Source organism: Protopterus annectens, chromosome 13.part0 (assembly GCF_019279795.1).
Source record: "Protopterus annectens isolate FY-2018-M chromosome 13.part0, PAN1.0, whole genome shotgun sequence".
Taxonomy (NCBI): Eukaryota; Metazoa; Chordata; order Ceratodontiformes; family Protopteridae; genus Protopterus; species Protopterus annectens.
The window spans coordinates 1,227,440,415-1,227,459,485 of NC_056747.1; the positions used below are offsets into that span (position 1 = coordinate 1,227,440,415).

The following is a 19,071-nucleotide window of genomic DNA, read 5'->3' on the forward strand; positions in this document are numbered from 1 at the left end:
CTAGAAAACTGGAAATGAGCTCTTAACTCTCCAGTTACCCTTCCTTTTTCTAGCAGGTGGCTTAAATAATAAAATATACACAAGAAAAAAATCAGTTATGAAATTAAAAAGATGATGGGCAAGTTAAAAGTAACCAATTTGATGACACTGATAACAAAGGAGTACACAGCATACAACCATCACTGTGCAAGTCTGGTATGGATGTACGATCCAGATGACAGACACTACAGATATGAAGTCAGACCAAGAGTAATTAACAGAAATGGACAGCAGCGTGCTTCACTGGTTTGTCTTAATCCTTGACATGCTACTCAGGTTCACATTACACGACAGTTTACAGGTCACTTCTGGGTCCAATAGGTAAAATAATATGAAGGCCTGGGAAAGATGCTAGGGCCATGTGCTGAAGACAACTTGTAGCAACGTCAAACTACACCTTTCTTAAAGATCTAAACTCAATGTTCAAAAAACAAAGATTTAAAATATATACAAAAAAAGACAAACATTTGTTTCCATTAAAAAAAAAAAACCTCATTCAAAAGGAAAATAGAAAAGGAAATCAAGGCTGGGTTTAAAAGATAAGCTATTCGGGAAAAGAGGGTAAAGGACCCAGAAATGCTAGTAACAAAGAAAGGTTACATAAAAGGTTGAAATGACAACAAACTGTTTACAGAGCAGGGGAGGCATATGCTTATTAATATAAACAATTCAAATAAGAGGCCTTGCAATGGCAATAACAGCTTACCTCTCACTAGAAACGTCACCAGAGTCAAGCAGCGACAGCTCCCATATTAAACAGAACATAAACAGTATGTATAGTTTTTTTCAAAAGGAGCTTTACAGAGGAGATAGTGATTTAACAAACTACACCATGCAACTTTATGCTTATCCTACACTTCCTTCTGGGAAACATGTAGCTCTCTCAGAGGATCCCTATGCATGATGCTCTTCAATACAGCACCTGATCATTCAGGTTTACACTTGAGTTGAAGAGGAGAGAACTCAATGAAAAAGAAAACATGGAAAATGAAAGCTTCACAGCTAAACGGTGAAGCCCATCATTAAACCATGGATAACAGTTTTCAGGATTTTACAGGGGCAAATAGCAATGTTAATCCTAAAATGAAAGAGGAAGGCCTGAAACTAACAAGGCAATCAGGAGTGACTGTTCTATTCTTTTCAATGCCAAAACTATGTACAGTGGATATAAAAAGTGTACACACCTCTGTTAAAATGTCAGGTGTTTGTGATATAAAAAATGAGACCACAATAAATAATTGCAAAACTTTTCCCTCCTTTCATGTGACCTATAACCTGTACAATTCAACTGAAAAATAAACAAATCTGTTAGAGGAAAATATAAAAAACATACAGTAAACTGGTAGCATAGCTGTGCATACCCTTAAATTAATACTTTGTTGAAGCACCTTTTGATTTAATTGCAGCATTCAGTCTTCTTGGGTACACACCTGCCCATCAATTAAAGAGACTCTGATAACCCCAAATAAAGTTCAGCTGTCCTAGTAGGAGTTTCCTGACATTTACTCAGTTGCCTGCTACAGCAAAAGCCATGGTTCACAGAGAGCTAACAAAGCATCAAAGGGATCTCATTGTTGAAAAGTATCAGCCAGGAGAAGGGTACAAAATAATTTCCACAGCATTGCCTATGCCATGGAACACAGTGAAGACAGTCATCAAAAAGTGGAGAAATATGGGATGCCAGTGATGCTGCAAAGAACTGGGCGTCCCTCCGAAATGTATTTGTTTTTCAATTGTACAGGCTATAGGTCACATTAAAGGTGGGAAAAGTTTTGAAAGGATTTATTGTGGGCTCTTTTTATATCACAAAAACCTGGCATTTTAACAGGGGTGTGTTCACTTTTTATAGCCACTGTACACAGTAGAACAGTGGCTTTAAAGGATGTATTTGTTCAGAGGATGCAACATTCTCAGTAGACAAGGGACACAGCATCCATATCAGTTAAAATGCAAAGTATACTAAAGAAAAAAAGGAAGCAATATACCGGCATAGGCTTTGTTATGAGCATGAGAAAAGACAGAAATGATCTTGACTTACTGACTCATACCGAAAAATATATAAAAAAAAAAAAAAATAGAAACAGGTAAGATGTGTTACATCATTCAGAAAACAACTAGTTTGGAGAATTATCTCAACTACTGCAAAAAGATGAGTGAGCCATATGCCCTGAGGTAATAAGACAAAACTTAACTAGTGTCTGTTCTACAGAATACTGAGGTGGGCACTGCCAATGAAAGCGTTCAAAATGTCAATACATTTTTCCTTCCCCAGCAGAAAAGATAACTGACCCTATAAAGATTTTAAAATCTAGGAAAGCGTCAAGTCCTAGTGGGACACTAAGACAGATGTCCATGAAATTATACATAGTGCAAATGGATTGCGCCCCGACTGCAGTCTCAGTGAGCTGGGTTTCACTTGCAGGCTCAAGTGCTGAAAGAGACAAACTGGCAGAGAGAACAGTGAATGTTGAAGTTGGCTTAACTTTCCCAAAGATAAGTTGGAGTTCAGTCCTCAGTAAGAATGATACCGGTCAAATTTCTAAATGTGTGCAGCTACACAAAATAACTCAAGGAAGTGCTACATTTGGTGAGGAAAGCTCAGACACTATAGCAATGAATCAAGCAGTTAAGCATGTACTCACATTACTAGCCTAATGGAGAAGACAAGTCACCGCACTTAACAACAGTAACAGAAAGAGAAAAATCAGGAAAAGCAAAAATTCAAGCTATCGAATGATCATGGCCAGCCAGCACTCAGCTCTCACCCCCTCCTCAACAAACATATACAAAATATAATTACAGAAAGAAGCTCCTCCCTAGAGAGGGAAGGCCTCCACCCACGTGGGTGATGCTGTAGAACAGGAAATGTAAGAGTAAGGAGAGGCACAGATGAACAAGCTGGAAAGGGGCAAAAAAAGGGAGGAAGGCAAATCTCCTCGATCTCATACAGATACACACAGACAGCATATGCAACATGTTAAAGGTACAATTTCTCAAATGACTGCAGACAAGTGCAACTTCGCGATTGACCCAAAACATGAGCCCAATTAAAACAGGAAAGGAAATATGACCTATATATTTTGAAAGGCCAAAGCAAACACATCTGGGGGTACAGCTTTGTAATCAAAGGCTTCTACCAAGTAGAGTAAATGTCCATTAAAAGAGGTGGACAGATACTTTTAAACCCCAAACTGAGCACAACATTTGAATAAATCCAGTACAAACGAATGCTGAAGGCAATATGTCGAAGGGGTACACCCATTCACACTGTGGAGGCTTGCCAACTCTGCAAAATGTTCCACTCAGAGATGGAATCATTAATTAAAAGGCTGTTACGACATTTAGGGCAGATGGAAGGTCTTTAAAAATACAAAAAAAAAATCTCTTTTTAGGTGCCTTGATTGCTGCAGCATCAAAGGCTAGTAATGCTAGTTGAATTCAGAGTCTCTTACCTTAGCGGGAACTCACACATACTAACAAATACTGTTAAAATGTGAAGGTTAGCTGCTGAAATAAGATGTGGAAGCACCCAAATCAGCACAGTATCCTCTTAGGAAGTGGCTGGAAGAAGGTAAGAAGGGCATAATGTACTACTGGGCTGTTGAATTGACACAGTAACAACCTTCGCAGAAGATAATACAGTAGTTCTGACAAAAGGAGAAGGTGACCAACTTGAAAAATGCACACAAATTAAATTTTACTGCAGTCATCCCAATGCACTGCAAGGTATAGCACAACTATAAAGCAGTACGACTGCTAATCGCTACCTGTACATATGGGACTGCGTTACATTATTAAGTTCCCTTAATAAAATGGCTCATTGAGGCTAGAGTTTTTTTTTTTCTTCTGTTTTTTTTTTTTTTTTTTTACGGGATGACACTGGAGAGCAAGTAAATTAAACAACCTGTTCAGTATCACAGTGTATGGAAATAGGAAATGACGGGTTTTCAGGTTTACACAATAATAACCCACCTTATGGCTACAATTCTAACGCTCTTGCACTATGCTGATATAGACTCTTAAGCAAATCTCAGGTCGTCCACAGATTTTGTAAATAATACTGAGCAGGTCAAGTGAGTAGAGAAAAAAGCCCAAACCCCCTGCCTCAGAAAATGTAAAAATGACGCAGTAATTGGCATGACATGTCATCCCTTATAATTAGAAGGATTACTAAAAAAGAAATGTGTCCACTCAACCTGCCTGCATGTCAGCTTCAGTCTCAAACCTGCAGATTCAAATATTTAACTGATGGGAAAAGGCACTGTGCTCTTTGCATTCATCCTTTTGACATCTGATGCAGATCATTTCATCAAAAAAGTCACTTGTACACTCACATCCATGTTCTTCACCTAACATAATAAAAATATTTTACATCATCTGAGGCTACCAATTCTTCCCCAAGATTGGAAAATATCTATCCATTCAAACAGCCCAAAATGGCCATCTACAGCTGTTAAGAGTACTAACGTTATGTTTTATTCAACTTCATTAACAGGAATACTAGCAAAATTTCGCCACAATGCACTATTCTTTTCAGATGGAGCCAACTAGTCATTTTGCATTCTCAATGACAGCAACAGACTTGATGCACAAGGTCGAGCTTTTTTTGCTAAAAGGCTAATGCTGCACTGAAAGGACTGAAACCAACCTCTTTTCATTTGGTGCACTTAAGCTAAGCTATAACGACTAGACCCAACAATACCTCAACACGGGTTCAGCCTTAACAGCTACTTATACTCAAACCAACTCATGACATATATAAAGCTGCTTACAAAGACTAGGATTGCATATGTTAGTTCCGCATGGATACTGTAGTAAAGCAGTTTGACAATAATGCATTCACTACAGAAACATCAATTCCATGACAAAAAAAAAATGCACAAGCACAGATTACTATGCTAAGAATATTGTAGAAAACGAACTATTACTACTACTACTACAACATCATCCTCACTGTCAGTTGAAACTCCCTCACACAGAACACATGTAGGAAAGCTAAAGACAGTCACTATGCAATACTAATTCAGCTAACAGACACTGCATGGAGGCAGTTAAAAAAATTAAGATAGTTAAATATGAAGCAAAAAATACACAAAAGAGAAACAGACTGCCCGTAACACATACACTCAGGAGGAAGAGAAGTAATGAAAACACAAAAGATTCCAATACTTAAAAAGCAAACATTATGCATGAAAAGCAGCATAATTCACAAAATGATATTCAGGAACATACAAGCATTATCACCAAAAGGTAAATCGCTGATAAGGACGGCAAAAGCTCATGACATATTTAAATCACTAAGTATGTACAAATCACCAGACTTTGGGGACAAAAACAGAAAGTTCAGCAACCCATCCCATAGTACAAGAGAATGCTAGCTATGACAATTACATGGTAGCATATGCTGTTTTTTCAGAACGGGGATCCAGAAGTCCTCATCTTGTATCGGTTTGCAATTTTCTACATATTAAAGCATTAATAGTCCCAGGAAACCATTTCGCTTAGATGTGTAGACTAGAACACCAGGTAAAAATGATTAGCCCATCCAGCAGTGGCCTTAGGTCAACTGGTGCCCTAGGCAAAAGGGCTCCACGGCACCCCCACCACACTACCTGGTGCCTCTATTCTGGTCTAACTACATCAAATAAATACTAGAAAAGTGCCCCTGCTAGACCGGCGCCCTAGGCGGTCGCCTAGCTGGCCTATGCCTAACGGCGGCTATGAGCTCATCATGTGATAATAATCTAGAGGTTCTGGGTAACCAGGACCTACTTCATTAGAATGCATCACATTGGTCACATGTTATGGAATCCAGACAATGCGTCAGACTTCAGCATTTTCAGAATCACCATCCCCTCTGTGGAAAAACACCCTACATATTACTTCTATGCTGCAATTTATAACCCTTACCTATCCAAACCTTAAAAATCTAATATACCATTGATCTTGCATAGCTTCATACCTTTTTCTGAATGTGCTGTCATAGTAAACCTTATTATTCTCTGTGTCTGTCTATACATTCATCAATCTTTCCTCCAGTGTGGCACATCTCTTACACATTTTCTGATGCACTGTTTACCCTGTTCTACTCAGCTCCCGCCCTTACTGTGACCATACAAGCTTGAAAATAACACAAGATCACTTGCACTACCTATCTTCTCTGAATGCAAAACAGATATGCCTATAAGCAATACCAACTCCATATGCCACTAGGCAAATGACTTGCGGTACTGGAATAAAAAAGAAACCTATTGAATGAACATACCTAGGGTACAAGAAAATTCAGGGAACAGATGATGTAAATGCACAGCAATTAAGAAAGAAAAAGAATAAAACACACAGTATCCATAATCAGTCTAGAAAAGCAAAGAAAAGAGTCTGAGTCAAAACAAGACTTGAGTGGTATGCTTGCATTTTAAAGGCCAGGCTACCTTAAAAACTATTAACTATGAAACTGATGCGTGAAATATAATCTCTTGATATATGTACTTCTATCAAGTTATGATCCGAAAAGGAATAACCAAAGGAAAGAACTGTTGTACTACTTTGTATACTTCAGACACTAAACTAGAACATAAACACAAGTCACATATATACCAGATTGTCTTTAATAATAAAGGGAGAAATTTTCATGCACCTCTATGTGCAAAAATGAGAAAAAAAGAGGTTGTGGATGGATGTACATACATATGCATGTGGATGTGCATATAAATGACTATATATTGATAAGCACACGTACATATGTGTGTGTGTGTATATACACACACACATATATATATATATATATATATATATATATATATACACACACACACACACACACACACACGTAAATATATGCGCCTACACCCACAAGCACACATATGTGCATGTATGTACATTCTGTTCTACATCTTCTGACCCAACTGTTAGCAAATTCAGACAGATATAGGTCTTTACAAGTTTAGCCAGGGCACACTCTCAGAGTTCCAATCTCAACAAGCACCAGTTTTGAAAAATAAAAATGGGAAATCAAACAAGAAAAACATAATTTAATTTCTGTTACTGTTCATTCCATAACCATCACCTTTACAATATAGCAAATCGAGTGCTACTACTTTAATGTAATACACACAAGTGAGGGAACCGCACTACCTGGTTAAGTAAAATGTACCGCAGAGCTCTACATATTTTTAAATCACACTCGTAATGAAATATGAAAAGACCCCTGAAGCCAATATGCATTCGGAGGTGTGGAGACTGAGTACAAAGATGAGCTGTCCAAATGACTGCATTGCTGACCATTCTACTGTGACAGTGGCAGCTTTAGAGATCTGCAGTCCTCTCGCTGGCCCCCATTATCTGTCCTTTAAATCCGCTTAAATGAAGGTGGACAATGAGGGTTAATAAGTTCACACACAGCTTACCCGATGAGGTGGAACATAGGCATGAATGTGCGATGCCACTAATGACACATAAAACCTTGTTGAAACCATCAATCTGTTCCACCCCAACATCACCCCATGCAGACCACGGAGTTCCTAGAAACTAAATGCCTGCAACGGAAGTGACAAGTGTCATCAGACAATTACCCCTTATACCCCTCACTTACCCGGGCCGCCATGTTCAACCTTCAGCAGCCGCTCTATAACTAACTCAATGGAAGCAGCAATAGCTTGAGACTACCACAAATACATATGCTCAAGCTCGTTGATGTCTCAGAGGAGGAAGGTAGTACCATGTGATATTATGTCGTCATCCACGTCACCACTACTTACTGAACCGGAAGCCGCTGAACTGCTGTGCGCTTGCTCGTAGTGGTGACAAGTCGATAGGAAGCTTTCAAGGCTAGAGAGAGAACCAACTTTAATGTGAGCTGGAAAACCGGAAGTTTGTGTTTACGCTTTACTTTAAACCGTAGTAGGAAGCTGAGGCAGTAAACTCTATGTGTCCCGTGTTAAAAAACGTATAGCCTTGTTACGAGATTCCTGGTTAAGTTTCTAGCAACTAAGCGCATTTTATCTGTTCGTTAAAGCCTAGCATTTCAATACAGTGATATTACTTTCTGTACATTTGTCAAAAGACAATTGACTAATCTAATTGCTCTGACATGCATGTCTACATTAGAAGAAGCTGTGAATCAGTGTGACTTCTCTACCTCTCTGCAGTCTAAGCTCCTGACTACAAATTTCTCTGTTTGTGTTATGCCATGCACCTGTAGACAAATTCCTGTGCAACTTAGGTAAGAAGTCAAGTTTAAAAAAGTGAATGTTTTTCCCATTCCTTTGAAACAAAAGTGAGGAAATGAAAGTTCTATAAACTACAAGCAGGTTTCAGGTACCTACACAGAACTAGAGTCATTCTGTAAAGAGAAAAGCAACCATAGAGTTCAATTAAACTGTAGGAGAAGATGGGGTTTTCCTTTAGGTAATTATACAGTTGTGTTGTAAAAGATGAAAGGGTTTGGGAATGTCTGCTGGATTCAGAAAACTTTGATGCATGGCAGTAAGCAAATTTGCATGACAGGTGGCTACGCACAGGGTGTGTGTAATTCAGAAAACACAGCAACACGGTGTGGCTGGCCGAAATAACGTGGTCAGTCGTGGTATATACTAATGACCTCACTTGTGTGTCCTGTGTAATCACAGCCTCACCTCAGGCTTTGTCCCTACCGAATGGCGCACTGCTACAGTCATCCCTCTCCACAAAGGAGGAGCGACTACAGACCCTGGGAACTATCGCCCCATTAGCCTGACAAGTCTGATATGCAAAACTATGGAACACATCATCATGGACCTAATAAACAAGGATATAGGGAATCTCCAAACTCTAGATCCCACACACAGTTTGGTTTTGTGAAGGGTTGATCATGCCTCTTCAACTTGGTCAACTTCTTTGAGTCAGTCATCAGAGCTGTAGATGAAGGCAAGGTGGTTCATACAGCCTACCTTGATCTGGCCAAGGCCTTTGATACCATTCCAAAAAAAATCACTAAGTTAGGCATCAACCCCTATATCAATAGGTGGGTTGCACACTGGCTCACAGGTAGAACCCACAGTGTGAAAGTAGCTGACTCCAAGTCAGACTGCCGACCAGTCACGAGTGGAGTCCCACAGGGTTCGGTCCTGGGTCCTCTCCTGTTTGGTATCTACTTCTCTGAAGTTCAGGCCAACAGGAAGGGACTCTGGCTGACAAAGTTCGCAGACAATTGCAAGTTGAGAGCTAATATTAACTCCCCAAGTGATGTTGACATCCTACAGAAAGGCTTCACTGAGACCAACAACTGGTGTCAGAACCATGGCCTTAAGCTCAATGCCAAAAAAAGTGTCATCCCCTTTGGGAAAAACATGGTTCCCGTGAATTACCACATCAATGGTAGTCCACTGAACACAGAAGGTGTTATAAGAGATCTGGGAACACAGGTTGACAGCAACCTCTCTTTTGACCACCACATTTCCACTGTGGTCAGAAAGTCCTTCTATGTATCTCATTACTAAGGGTTTTGCAGCCAGGAAGAAAGAGGTCATTGTCTCCCTCTACTCTTCCCTCATTAGGCCAATCATTGAGTACAATGCCCCATTTGGCTTGTACTTCACTAAACACCTGCAACAACTGGAATGGCCGCAAAAGTACATCACAAAGAGGATCCAAGGCCTTGAACATTTGTCCTGTATGGACAGACTAAAAAAAAAACTCCAACTATTCTCTTGTCTCGTATCACCCACTTAGAAGTGAACTCTGCTTGACTTACAAAGCCATGTGTGACCCAACTCTGTTAGAAATGCTACAGCTGAAGAAATCCCACTCCCTCTGCACCACACGCTCCAGAGACCTCAACCTCATTACCACAATCAAGAGAACATGCTGGAGGGACAGGTTCATAACCCAGAGACTGCCCATGCTATGGAATAGACTTCCCATACATGTCAAGCAGAGAACCTCACTGGCCCTCTTCAAGAGAAATCTTGATGAGTGGATGGGAAATAGAAAATTCACGCCAGAGATCACTTCAGTGGCTTTACTTGACAGAGGCATTGGGAACTAAGGTCGGGTGGCATAATGCTAGGGTAATCCTATGGGCTAGGCTTGTAAAGGCTCCAGGGCCATTAGCCTAGAACACACCTATGAACTGCATTGTATATTAATAAACAAACTCTACAACAGAAGGAGGAAACTGATGCAAAATCAGGTGAAGTCCCAAGACTGGAAAAAAACTCCCTTATCAGCCTCAACAAAAAGTTGAGATCCCTCATCAAATCCTTTAAAGCTAGTTATGAAAACAAAATTGCAGTAGATAGTAAAGACAACCACAAGGCCTTCTATAGTTATGTAAAGAATCTTCACGGCAATACCCAGATTTGCTCGGAGCTGTTGCACAATGGTACCTCCTATACCGAGCCAACAGATATTGCCAATATACTGGCTGACAGATTCAGTGCCAACTTTACCCCTCTACCCCCCCAAAGGACCAATCACAATACCAGTAGATTGAGTGATGGGAAATAGAAAATTCACCCCGGGGATCACTCCAGTGGCTCTACTCGACAGAGGCACTGGTAACTAAGGTTGGGTGGCATGATTCCAGAGTAATCCTATGGGCTAGGCTTGTAAAAGCTCCAAGGCCATTAGCCTAGTACACACCTATGAACCTATATGGGGAAAAAAGATGGCAGAGTGATTCAGAAACCTTTAAATGCTATGCAGTGATGTTTCACTGGCTGTAGAAGTGTATATGATCATATGCTTATGTTCAGGCTGAGTAAGTAGTGTACAGTATTAAGAATTGCTGCAGCTATTGTAATTGTGTTTCTAGAAGAGGCTATCTTAACAGCAGTGGCTGCAGCTGAGTATGTGTGATGTTGTCCCTGGAGGTATTGGGTCATCCATCCTCGCCTAACATTCATGTCCTCCTTTGTCACTGAAATGGTGGCCCAGTACTGTGTGGATAGGGACGTCATGCATGAAATCATGGACATATGTCAACCTCATCTGCAGCCGCATGGGAATCATGCAGTACTTATCCTAGGGGATACAGAGGTATGTGTGGTTTTATGTATATTAGTTACAGGGATCCTTCAATGACCTACTGGGAGTTCAGTGGTGGTATCTAAGGCATCTGCATTACTCCATCAGTGCTTCTCTGCCATGCTGCACCTGGTGGATGGAAGCATATTTATTTTCTCATAACTCACAGGAAAGAGCAAACACCATTTCCTTGAGGTTCTGGGAGCCATAGACTATTCTCACACTGAAATAAATGCCCCACCTGGTGAACTGGGAAAGAAATACATGAACCACAAAAGGTGGTATCACTTTGTTAGCTGACTGATTGTCTGTAATGTACAGGATATTATCTACAATGTAGGTGCAGGCCACCTAGGCATTTTTTGTGGCTCACGCATACAGTACACCTGTGACTTTTATCAACAGTTTGGAAAGGGATGACTTCCCACAGGGCTGTCATGTGGATGATGCTGGATAAGCTCTAAAATCATGGTTCATGACACCCATCAGAAATCCATACAATCAAATTAACCACATGTACAACCATGCACTATTGCAAACAAGAAATATCAGAGCTTGTGTTCAGGCTACTAAAGTCACGCTGTCTGGCTATGTCCATTAGTGCCCTGCAGTATGACCATGCCGCATTTGCAAAAATACTGACCATATGTGCCATATTACATAATATGATACTTGAGAAGCAGTTACACCAGGGTGGCCTCTTGCAGTGACCAGAGTTCCCAGCACCACAGGCTGTGGCAGTTGAGACCGATGAGGAGTTAAAGGAGGAGCCAGTAGTAAGGAATAACCATGCCAGATGGAGGCAGGCACAGTATGCCGTGGCACATAGCTTTACAACATAAATATACAAGAGATAAGCAGATGCATACAGCAAGAATGATGCATACAAAAGCACTAGACTGAACTTACCTGTGCATAGGATGGTTACGCTGTGCATCACACATAGGCAAACCAAGTAACAGTTTACAAAGGGCAGGGTATAATTATCACCATTTTCACAGCTGGAGAAAGAGAGTGCATGTCTCACAGGGAATTGTGTGAGTACTGAAGTGTAGTGCATTTATGTTTGTTGCAAGAACTGCTTGGGAGGGGGCATTAACATGTCGAAGGGCCAGGGTCAATCAGTGAATATGTTTGATGTGTTGGGGGCTGTGGTGGCTGCAATACATGGGGCAGCACTGAGACTTGGCCTACTGGGCAGGTCCAGGGCATGTGTGACAGGGGATTCAGATTTCCTTGCATGCTCCTGCACAACAGCTGCCTTTGGCTGTATCATGACCTTGGCTCAATGTTGGTGTGCTGCATGACATAGATCAACATCTGCTGGTGGATATATTGTCATGGTGATGACCACAGCCACAGGGATATCCTCTCATGGACACAGATACCTCCACAATAAGTGTTGCTGTGGAAGTTCTAGCACTGGGAGAAAGGGATCACCCTTGTCTACAGCCATGTTAGCTAAAATCTGTGAATGTACCAGATGATGGACCACAAGGACAGCTCCTTGCTTCTGACAAATGACACAGGGAAGACACTTATATTGCATTCCCATCCATCAGTGCGCACAACCTGAATCACCCTTACTAGCTTTGCCATGGTTCTAGTGAAATTAGCCTGAAACCATACCTCCATTTTTCTAGGCATTGCTCTGTAACCAAGTAAAATGTAAGAATTAATAGCTTTGTTCTTGCATGCTCACAAAAATTCAGGACAATGTTTCTATCCAACTTGGCCATATATCACGACCAATGTCTGCCTGGTAGTTCTATATGTTTGCCCACAATCTTTAAGGAAACATTATGCATAGTATGTGTACTGACCATATATTTTCCACAAAACAATTACAGAAGTGAAAGTAAACAACAACCTTGACCAAGGTTGTGTGTACAATTACAAATCTGCAAGACACACAATAGTAAAAAAACATAGTAGTGCACATTATTCAGAATATGAGTACAAGCAGGTATCTACCATCAGCCTTAACAACCGTCTACAGTTTACAATTTGCAATACACTTGCAATGTATTTTCCCAACACAGGTCTGCTCAATATATCTTAAAAGTACTGACAAAGTGACAGTTCTCGCAAGCATTAGGGAGGGCTCATCTCAATATTTTTCTCTAAATTGCCGGAATTTCCTTGATGAGCAAACCTGATAAACATTGTGGAGATTACTACATTATGTTGTACACATGCCTAAGCATCTGTGGCCAGCTGTAAGCACATGCAGGAAGCTAATTATGTTAGGGTGGAGAGAATTGTGATTCCATAATTAATCACATGAAGATAAAAGTTGCTGTTGAGATTTATTCTCAAAAGAAAACAGAGGACTGGGGGACTGCCATGTTTCACATCTGAAAAATGCCACTGGAAAAATACTAATGATAACACAGTACCTATATTTTTATTATTTTGCTATCAACTGCAGAAATGAGTAGCCTGTTGCTGCACATGGGCTGAAACACAAAAAAAGTAATTTGGGTGCCAGTTCCTGTCATTGTTCCTGAGATCTTTGAAAATGAGACTATTATGATTGGAGAAGGTGAGGTTAGTGCTCTTTTTGAGCAAAGAGGAAGTGTGAGTAGAAATCCAAGATTTCTTTGGGACATTCTGCATAAGTAGTGCAAGGGAAGGCTCCTGCAGGAGGGCTATAGTGGGTCATAGTATAAGGCTGCTGCCTGGAACAGTTTGACAAAGATTGTCACCTATGATACTGACGTCACATGCATCAGGGAACTGTAGTGTCATGACTCCACTGACCTGAGTTGATGCAATGTGTGAAGAAAATTAAAACACTATCATCTGTGTTAGCATGTTTGGCAGGAGATTTGTGTGTATCCTCAGCTTAACATGTATTGTATGCCAGCAAGTCTAATTGTGAAAATTTAAATACATGTTAAAATGTTGAGTATTTCCCTGTTTGTACAGAATGTTTAAAGAATCTGTCAGTGTTTTGATACATTTCTAATTGCACATGTTTATGAGGGATATTCTAAAGTACAAAGTTTCTGTGGAGAATCAGCTAAACAGTGGGTGATGTCATTAGAATGTCCCTGGTTGCTAGGTGATTATTTGAACAGTTGATTGACAGGAAAAATAACTTTTTTCAAACAGCTGACTGTTATTTTTAAAACAAGACAGCTCAGACTGTTAATTGGAGCAGTTTGTGAAGAGCAGCAGTTAGCTGAGAGTTACAGTCAGTTACAGTACTGTGCAGAAGATACCCAGGAAAAGGACTCACCAAAACTGTAAGCCTGTCTTTGCCTTGCTGTTATGTTTTAGATTAGATCAGGGAGAATATTCTCTAGTTAGATTATGGAAGTTTAGTTACTTAGACAGAGTTTTTCTAAAATGATGGACTTCTATCCTACAGTTTAATTTTACATTTCTGTTGATTGAATTCAAGTGTTTATTGAACGTTATTGACTTTCATTCTTGTAATCATTTTACTTATTATTAAATCTTTTTTTTCACTACTTTACATTCTGGCTGGACAATCAGTGTGTTCTTTAGAGATTAGAGAGTATTTATACCTGTTTGATACTCCCCAAGTCAATTTGAATGCCTGACTGCTTCTGGTAATAGCTATCATTTATTTTGATATTTAATTTTTAATAATTGATCACCCTTTGAAGAGTGTGTAAACCTGTCTGACTCTGGTGGCAGCGTTTACCATTTGTATTGTGGAGGGGACACAGCTAGAAATCTGTGTCAGGCTTCTCATAAGTGTTTCAGTGTGTGTGAGATTTAAATTTATTTTGAGTGTGAGTGAGGCAGAGGTCTTAAACTGGAACACATTGCTGTGAAGTGTATGATAAGGGATTACGTTTGGGGTGGACAGAAGTATATAGTCCAGTCCCAGGAAAATAGAGTATGTTCCTGTTGTGCTTTTAAGGGAGATTGTGGAATTTTACCCTTGTGTGCTCTGTGCTCTGGTGTTTTTCATGACGGTCCCACACTGGAATCAGTGGCGAAGATTGAGGCTCCTTAATTACTGATTTGGGTTTTAAGTGGGGGATGTCACATTATTGTTGGCAGTCCATGAGATATGAGCCAGACGTCACACAAGCCTTATGGGAGACTAAAGTTATAGCATGATCTTCACCACTGTACTATCAGTATACATCCTTTCACAAACCAAATACTCTGCTAATACATGCTATCATACAGTTGAGATTGAAAGGAAGAAGGAGATGCATAGGACCAGACACCTGCTGTTTTGAAAGATGTGTTTGTTTGAATAGAAGCAATTGTAGCCATTAAAAATAATAACAGTAAAGATGTGTCTGTGAGTATGTTTGCCAATGTCTTAAGTGAAACTTCAATAAAGTAGTTGAAAAAATAAAGATGTGTCTGTTTGCAAAGAAATGGTTGCAGCCATTAAAATCATTTTGTATAACATTTTTGCAGCAGACCCACATCTGCCATACTGGCATACCTTAATGGAATTAGTATGACTGTACAATGTTAGAATTGTGCTTAACATGCTAAATTCTGTAGAGGTGGATAAATGGTTTATCACATTAAGTGTATGCTCACAGAAATTGTTAGGATATCTATGGGTTCAATTTCCCCCAAAGGGAAAAAAAAATGTTGTCATGGGTCATGCCAGTAATATGAATGCACTGCTACAAGGTCCATATACATAATACCCATACTTCACAATATACAGTGCACTTTTCTGAACCTAGTCTATTATCTGTACTTGACATATTTACTGTATGATTAGTATGTTTTTTGTAATATATACCTGTATAGGTGTATCCTTTTCAAAACTGAAATAACATCACTGGCTCCAAGCACAGATGTGCTTTTCTGGTAAGCAGCTCCTGTAGTTTGTATAATTTTATGACAGAGGGTATATGAGGATGGATTTTAGCTTAAACACCCCAAAATATAATACTCAGACAAATAGGATGATGACGTACCTGTGTAAGTCCTACTTTTAAAGGTTATTTTGTTTCACTGTATGATTATTAACATAGTTAATAATGCAATTTCATTGTTTTTGTATGTCTCTTCCCTACCCTCTTTGCCTGAATCCTTTCACTTTCATACATTTTATCTCAATATTTCTGTCACTATTGCATGTAGCAGCAAAGTGACCTGCAGAAAACACAATGCGTGGCCTGTCATCCCTTCAAAGGTAGCAGCAGGACCGTCACCACCAACAACAACAGAGGTACCCAGTACATCTGGGTCTCATTCTGCCAAAGTTGCCTCCTCACCTCTTGCCACACCTGCACTAGCGGGTGGTATATTGGTACCCATCAGTACCAGTGTAAGTGAAGGTGACCCTTTTATCACCTATCAATGCTGTCAGAGGTTGTGGAGGCGATAGGAGGTTGGATGCCCACATTGGCTGTATAGAAACTATTCTCCAGTGACTGTTTGAGTTGTATCCCTGCTCAGCATTGTCTCCATTTTCTGAGGCAGGACCCAGGTGTGATAGCTCACAGGGTGATGAGTAATATCCTACTGAGTCTAAACTGGCAGATACTGCATATCTGAACACCAAATCCTATTCCCAAACCCAGTGTTCCCCTTCCCTTTCTCTCTATATCTACCCCTGTACTTTGTGCATTCCTTCACTCACCATCTTCCCTCTGTTTGTCTGATGTCTCCTGCACCATCTTGTTCTGCCTGTGTCATTATATTACCACACACCTTGTCAGTCATGTCTTTCTTTCCCAGTGACCTACCCTCTCCCTCTTAACATCCATGACTTCCTTCCCCAACTTTTTCTTCTCAGTAAAAATAAATAAATAAAAAGAGGAGAAGATTGCAAGACTCAAGTGGGATAAGCTGATTCTTCCAGTAGAACAAATCTGTTTGGGATTGCCAGATTTGAAGTGGTATTTCAGAGCTACACAAAGCTACTATACATAGCGCAGCAGAAACCTATAATTAAGATTGGAAAGGGATGATGCTGAAACAGGTGAGAAGCTCACAAAACAAGAAGAGACTGGGATTTTGGATGAAGATCATTAAGGTGAATATCAATAACTATATAGAATATTATATTCAGAAAAAGTAACAGAAAGTATTCTAAGAACTAAGCCAACACAGGAATGGAGAAATGAGATTCTGCCAAAAGGGATGACTGCAATTAGGGATACAGACAATAGGCAATAGGAGGCTGGAATTTATTGCAGAAAACTGGCAAAAGAATCAAGGTATTGGGAGCAAATAATTAAAGAAGGACAGGTAGTAGAATGGGAATAGATCAAAAATGTATTTGGACTGCAGGTTGGAGATTGCCCCCTATCAAAGATTGATATCAGAGTATAGTCAAAGAGAAGGAAATAGGGTGGTCCTAAATGAAAGACCAGGACTGGTAGAGTTTTTAGTAGAATCTAGGACAGAAGCTGCCATTACAAAAGGGATAATTAGTACAGCATATAAAATATTGCATGATAACTATAAGAATCATCAGAGGATGTTAGAAATGATTGGGAAGAGAGAGGGGATAAGTAATACACAAAGAAACAATGGGGGGGTATATGTGTGTCACCCAAGTATGCAACAAATTCTAGATGATTAAGGATCGTTGATTGGAAGTGTTTATATAGGTATTTTTATACCCCAAATAAACTCGAAATAATTGTTCCTCAGGTAGACAGTAAATATTGGAGGTGTGATAGGGAAGAAATAGGTAACTGGGAACATATTTTCTGGGAGTGTAATGAGTTGGCAGACATTTTAAAGATTCCCTGCAGACTCCTCTGTCAGAGATACTGGGTAAGTAAATTGCTGTAACTAAGGAAATTTTTTTTTAGCTATGATACAGAATCAGAATAGCCTACACATAATTAAGGCCTTGCTGAGTCTAATTATGGTGGCTGCCAAAAAAGCAGTTACCAGAAAATGGAAATCAAAGTGTAAACCAACTGTACTAGAAGTACTGAATATAGTAATAGAGATAAAACAACTGGAATTGTGATGTTTAGAAAAGGGTAGGAGCAAATTACATAGAAAAAATGGAAATTGTGGGAACAACACATGCAGAGGAGGAATGAGGTTTAAAAGAAGGCAAGATTTGAATTAGCTATGTAATGAATTGGCCATTTTGGGTCAATTCCTGGCTCTTTTCAACCCCCTGCTATAAAGCCCGCTTTGCCGCTTTTAGCTGCTTTTGCGCGAATTAGCACGAAGTTGCTCATAGAGCAGCATCGGGCAGCGCCGGTTAATCAAGTTTAAACTATTTCTGGCTCCGTAAAGTCTGCTCTTCAATTTTTCCCTTAGAACTGTTCTACTTGCAATCTAAACAGACTATACTCTATCTGAAAAGCTCAGCACTTGCTCCTAAAGCATTTTTTATACAGGTAAAGCACTCTTAAACAAAAGAAAGTACTTCATTCACCTAAATTCCCTTGAGTACCCATTTCCCTATAGGTCCTTTCTGACTCAGTTACACAGCAATCTTTTTCACTATTTCTAGCATGTCGAAGGGTCAGTTGCTGGCGCCCTCTCCTGTTCAGCTGGTGAATCTGGGAATCTTGAGGCAATGTTACAATTGCCTCATGTACACAGACAACCCTCTCCTCCTCCCAACAAATACAAATATATGTGAGATGCAACTATATAGCCAAACTGGAGGCTGAGCTCTCTCAATTTAGTACTGGCAAGACCAGTCAGGAGGAGAAGGTAACCACGCACACCACAAACCCAGTCTCACATAGAACTATCACAACTGCAAACCAAACACATAAACACACAAAAACATACTTGGAGGCGCTGGTTAAAAATCTACCAAAACAACAGAGGCCTCCAAAGCAGACACCCAAGCAACCACCGCCTCAAGACATAGCACATGCAACACATAGTTCACAAAGTCAGTGTGCTAAACAGTCACAGCCCTTAAGGCCAAACAACATGCCAGACACACTTGTAATAGGTGACTCCATAGTCAGACACACTGACGTCCCGCTCACCAGACTGAACAAGGAAAAGGTCACAGTAAGCTGCCTGTCGGGAGCTAGAATCCGCCACATAACACAAGCACTCAGGTCACTCCACAGCAAG

The 19,071-nt window shown here is 40.1% G+C and overlaps 1 protein-coding gene across 1 annotated transcript in view; it reads right to left on the reverse strand.

The window, feature by feature from the left end:
• The window catches only part of NSF (N-ethylmaleimide sensitive factor, vesicle fusing ATPase), a 1,516,106-nt gene extending 1,508,345 nt beyond the window's left edge, over nucleotides 1-7,761 (reverse strand). Inside the window, exon 1 of the mRNA XM_044055231.1 lies at nucleotides 7,631-7,761. Within this exon, the coding sequence (XP_043911166.1) occupies nucleotides 7,631-7,642 (12 nt within the window). The 5' untranslated portion in view covers nucleotides 7,643-7,761. The remainder of the gene's footprint in view (nucleotides 1-7,630) is intronic.
• Between the last annotated feature and the right edge of the window lie 11,310 nt (nucleotides 7,762-19,071).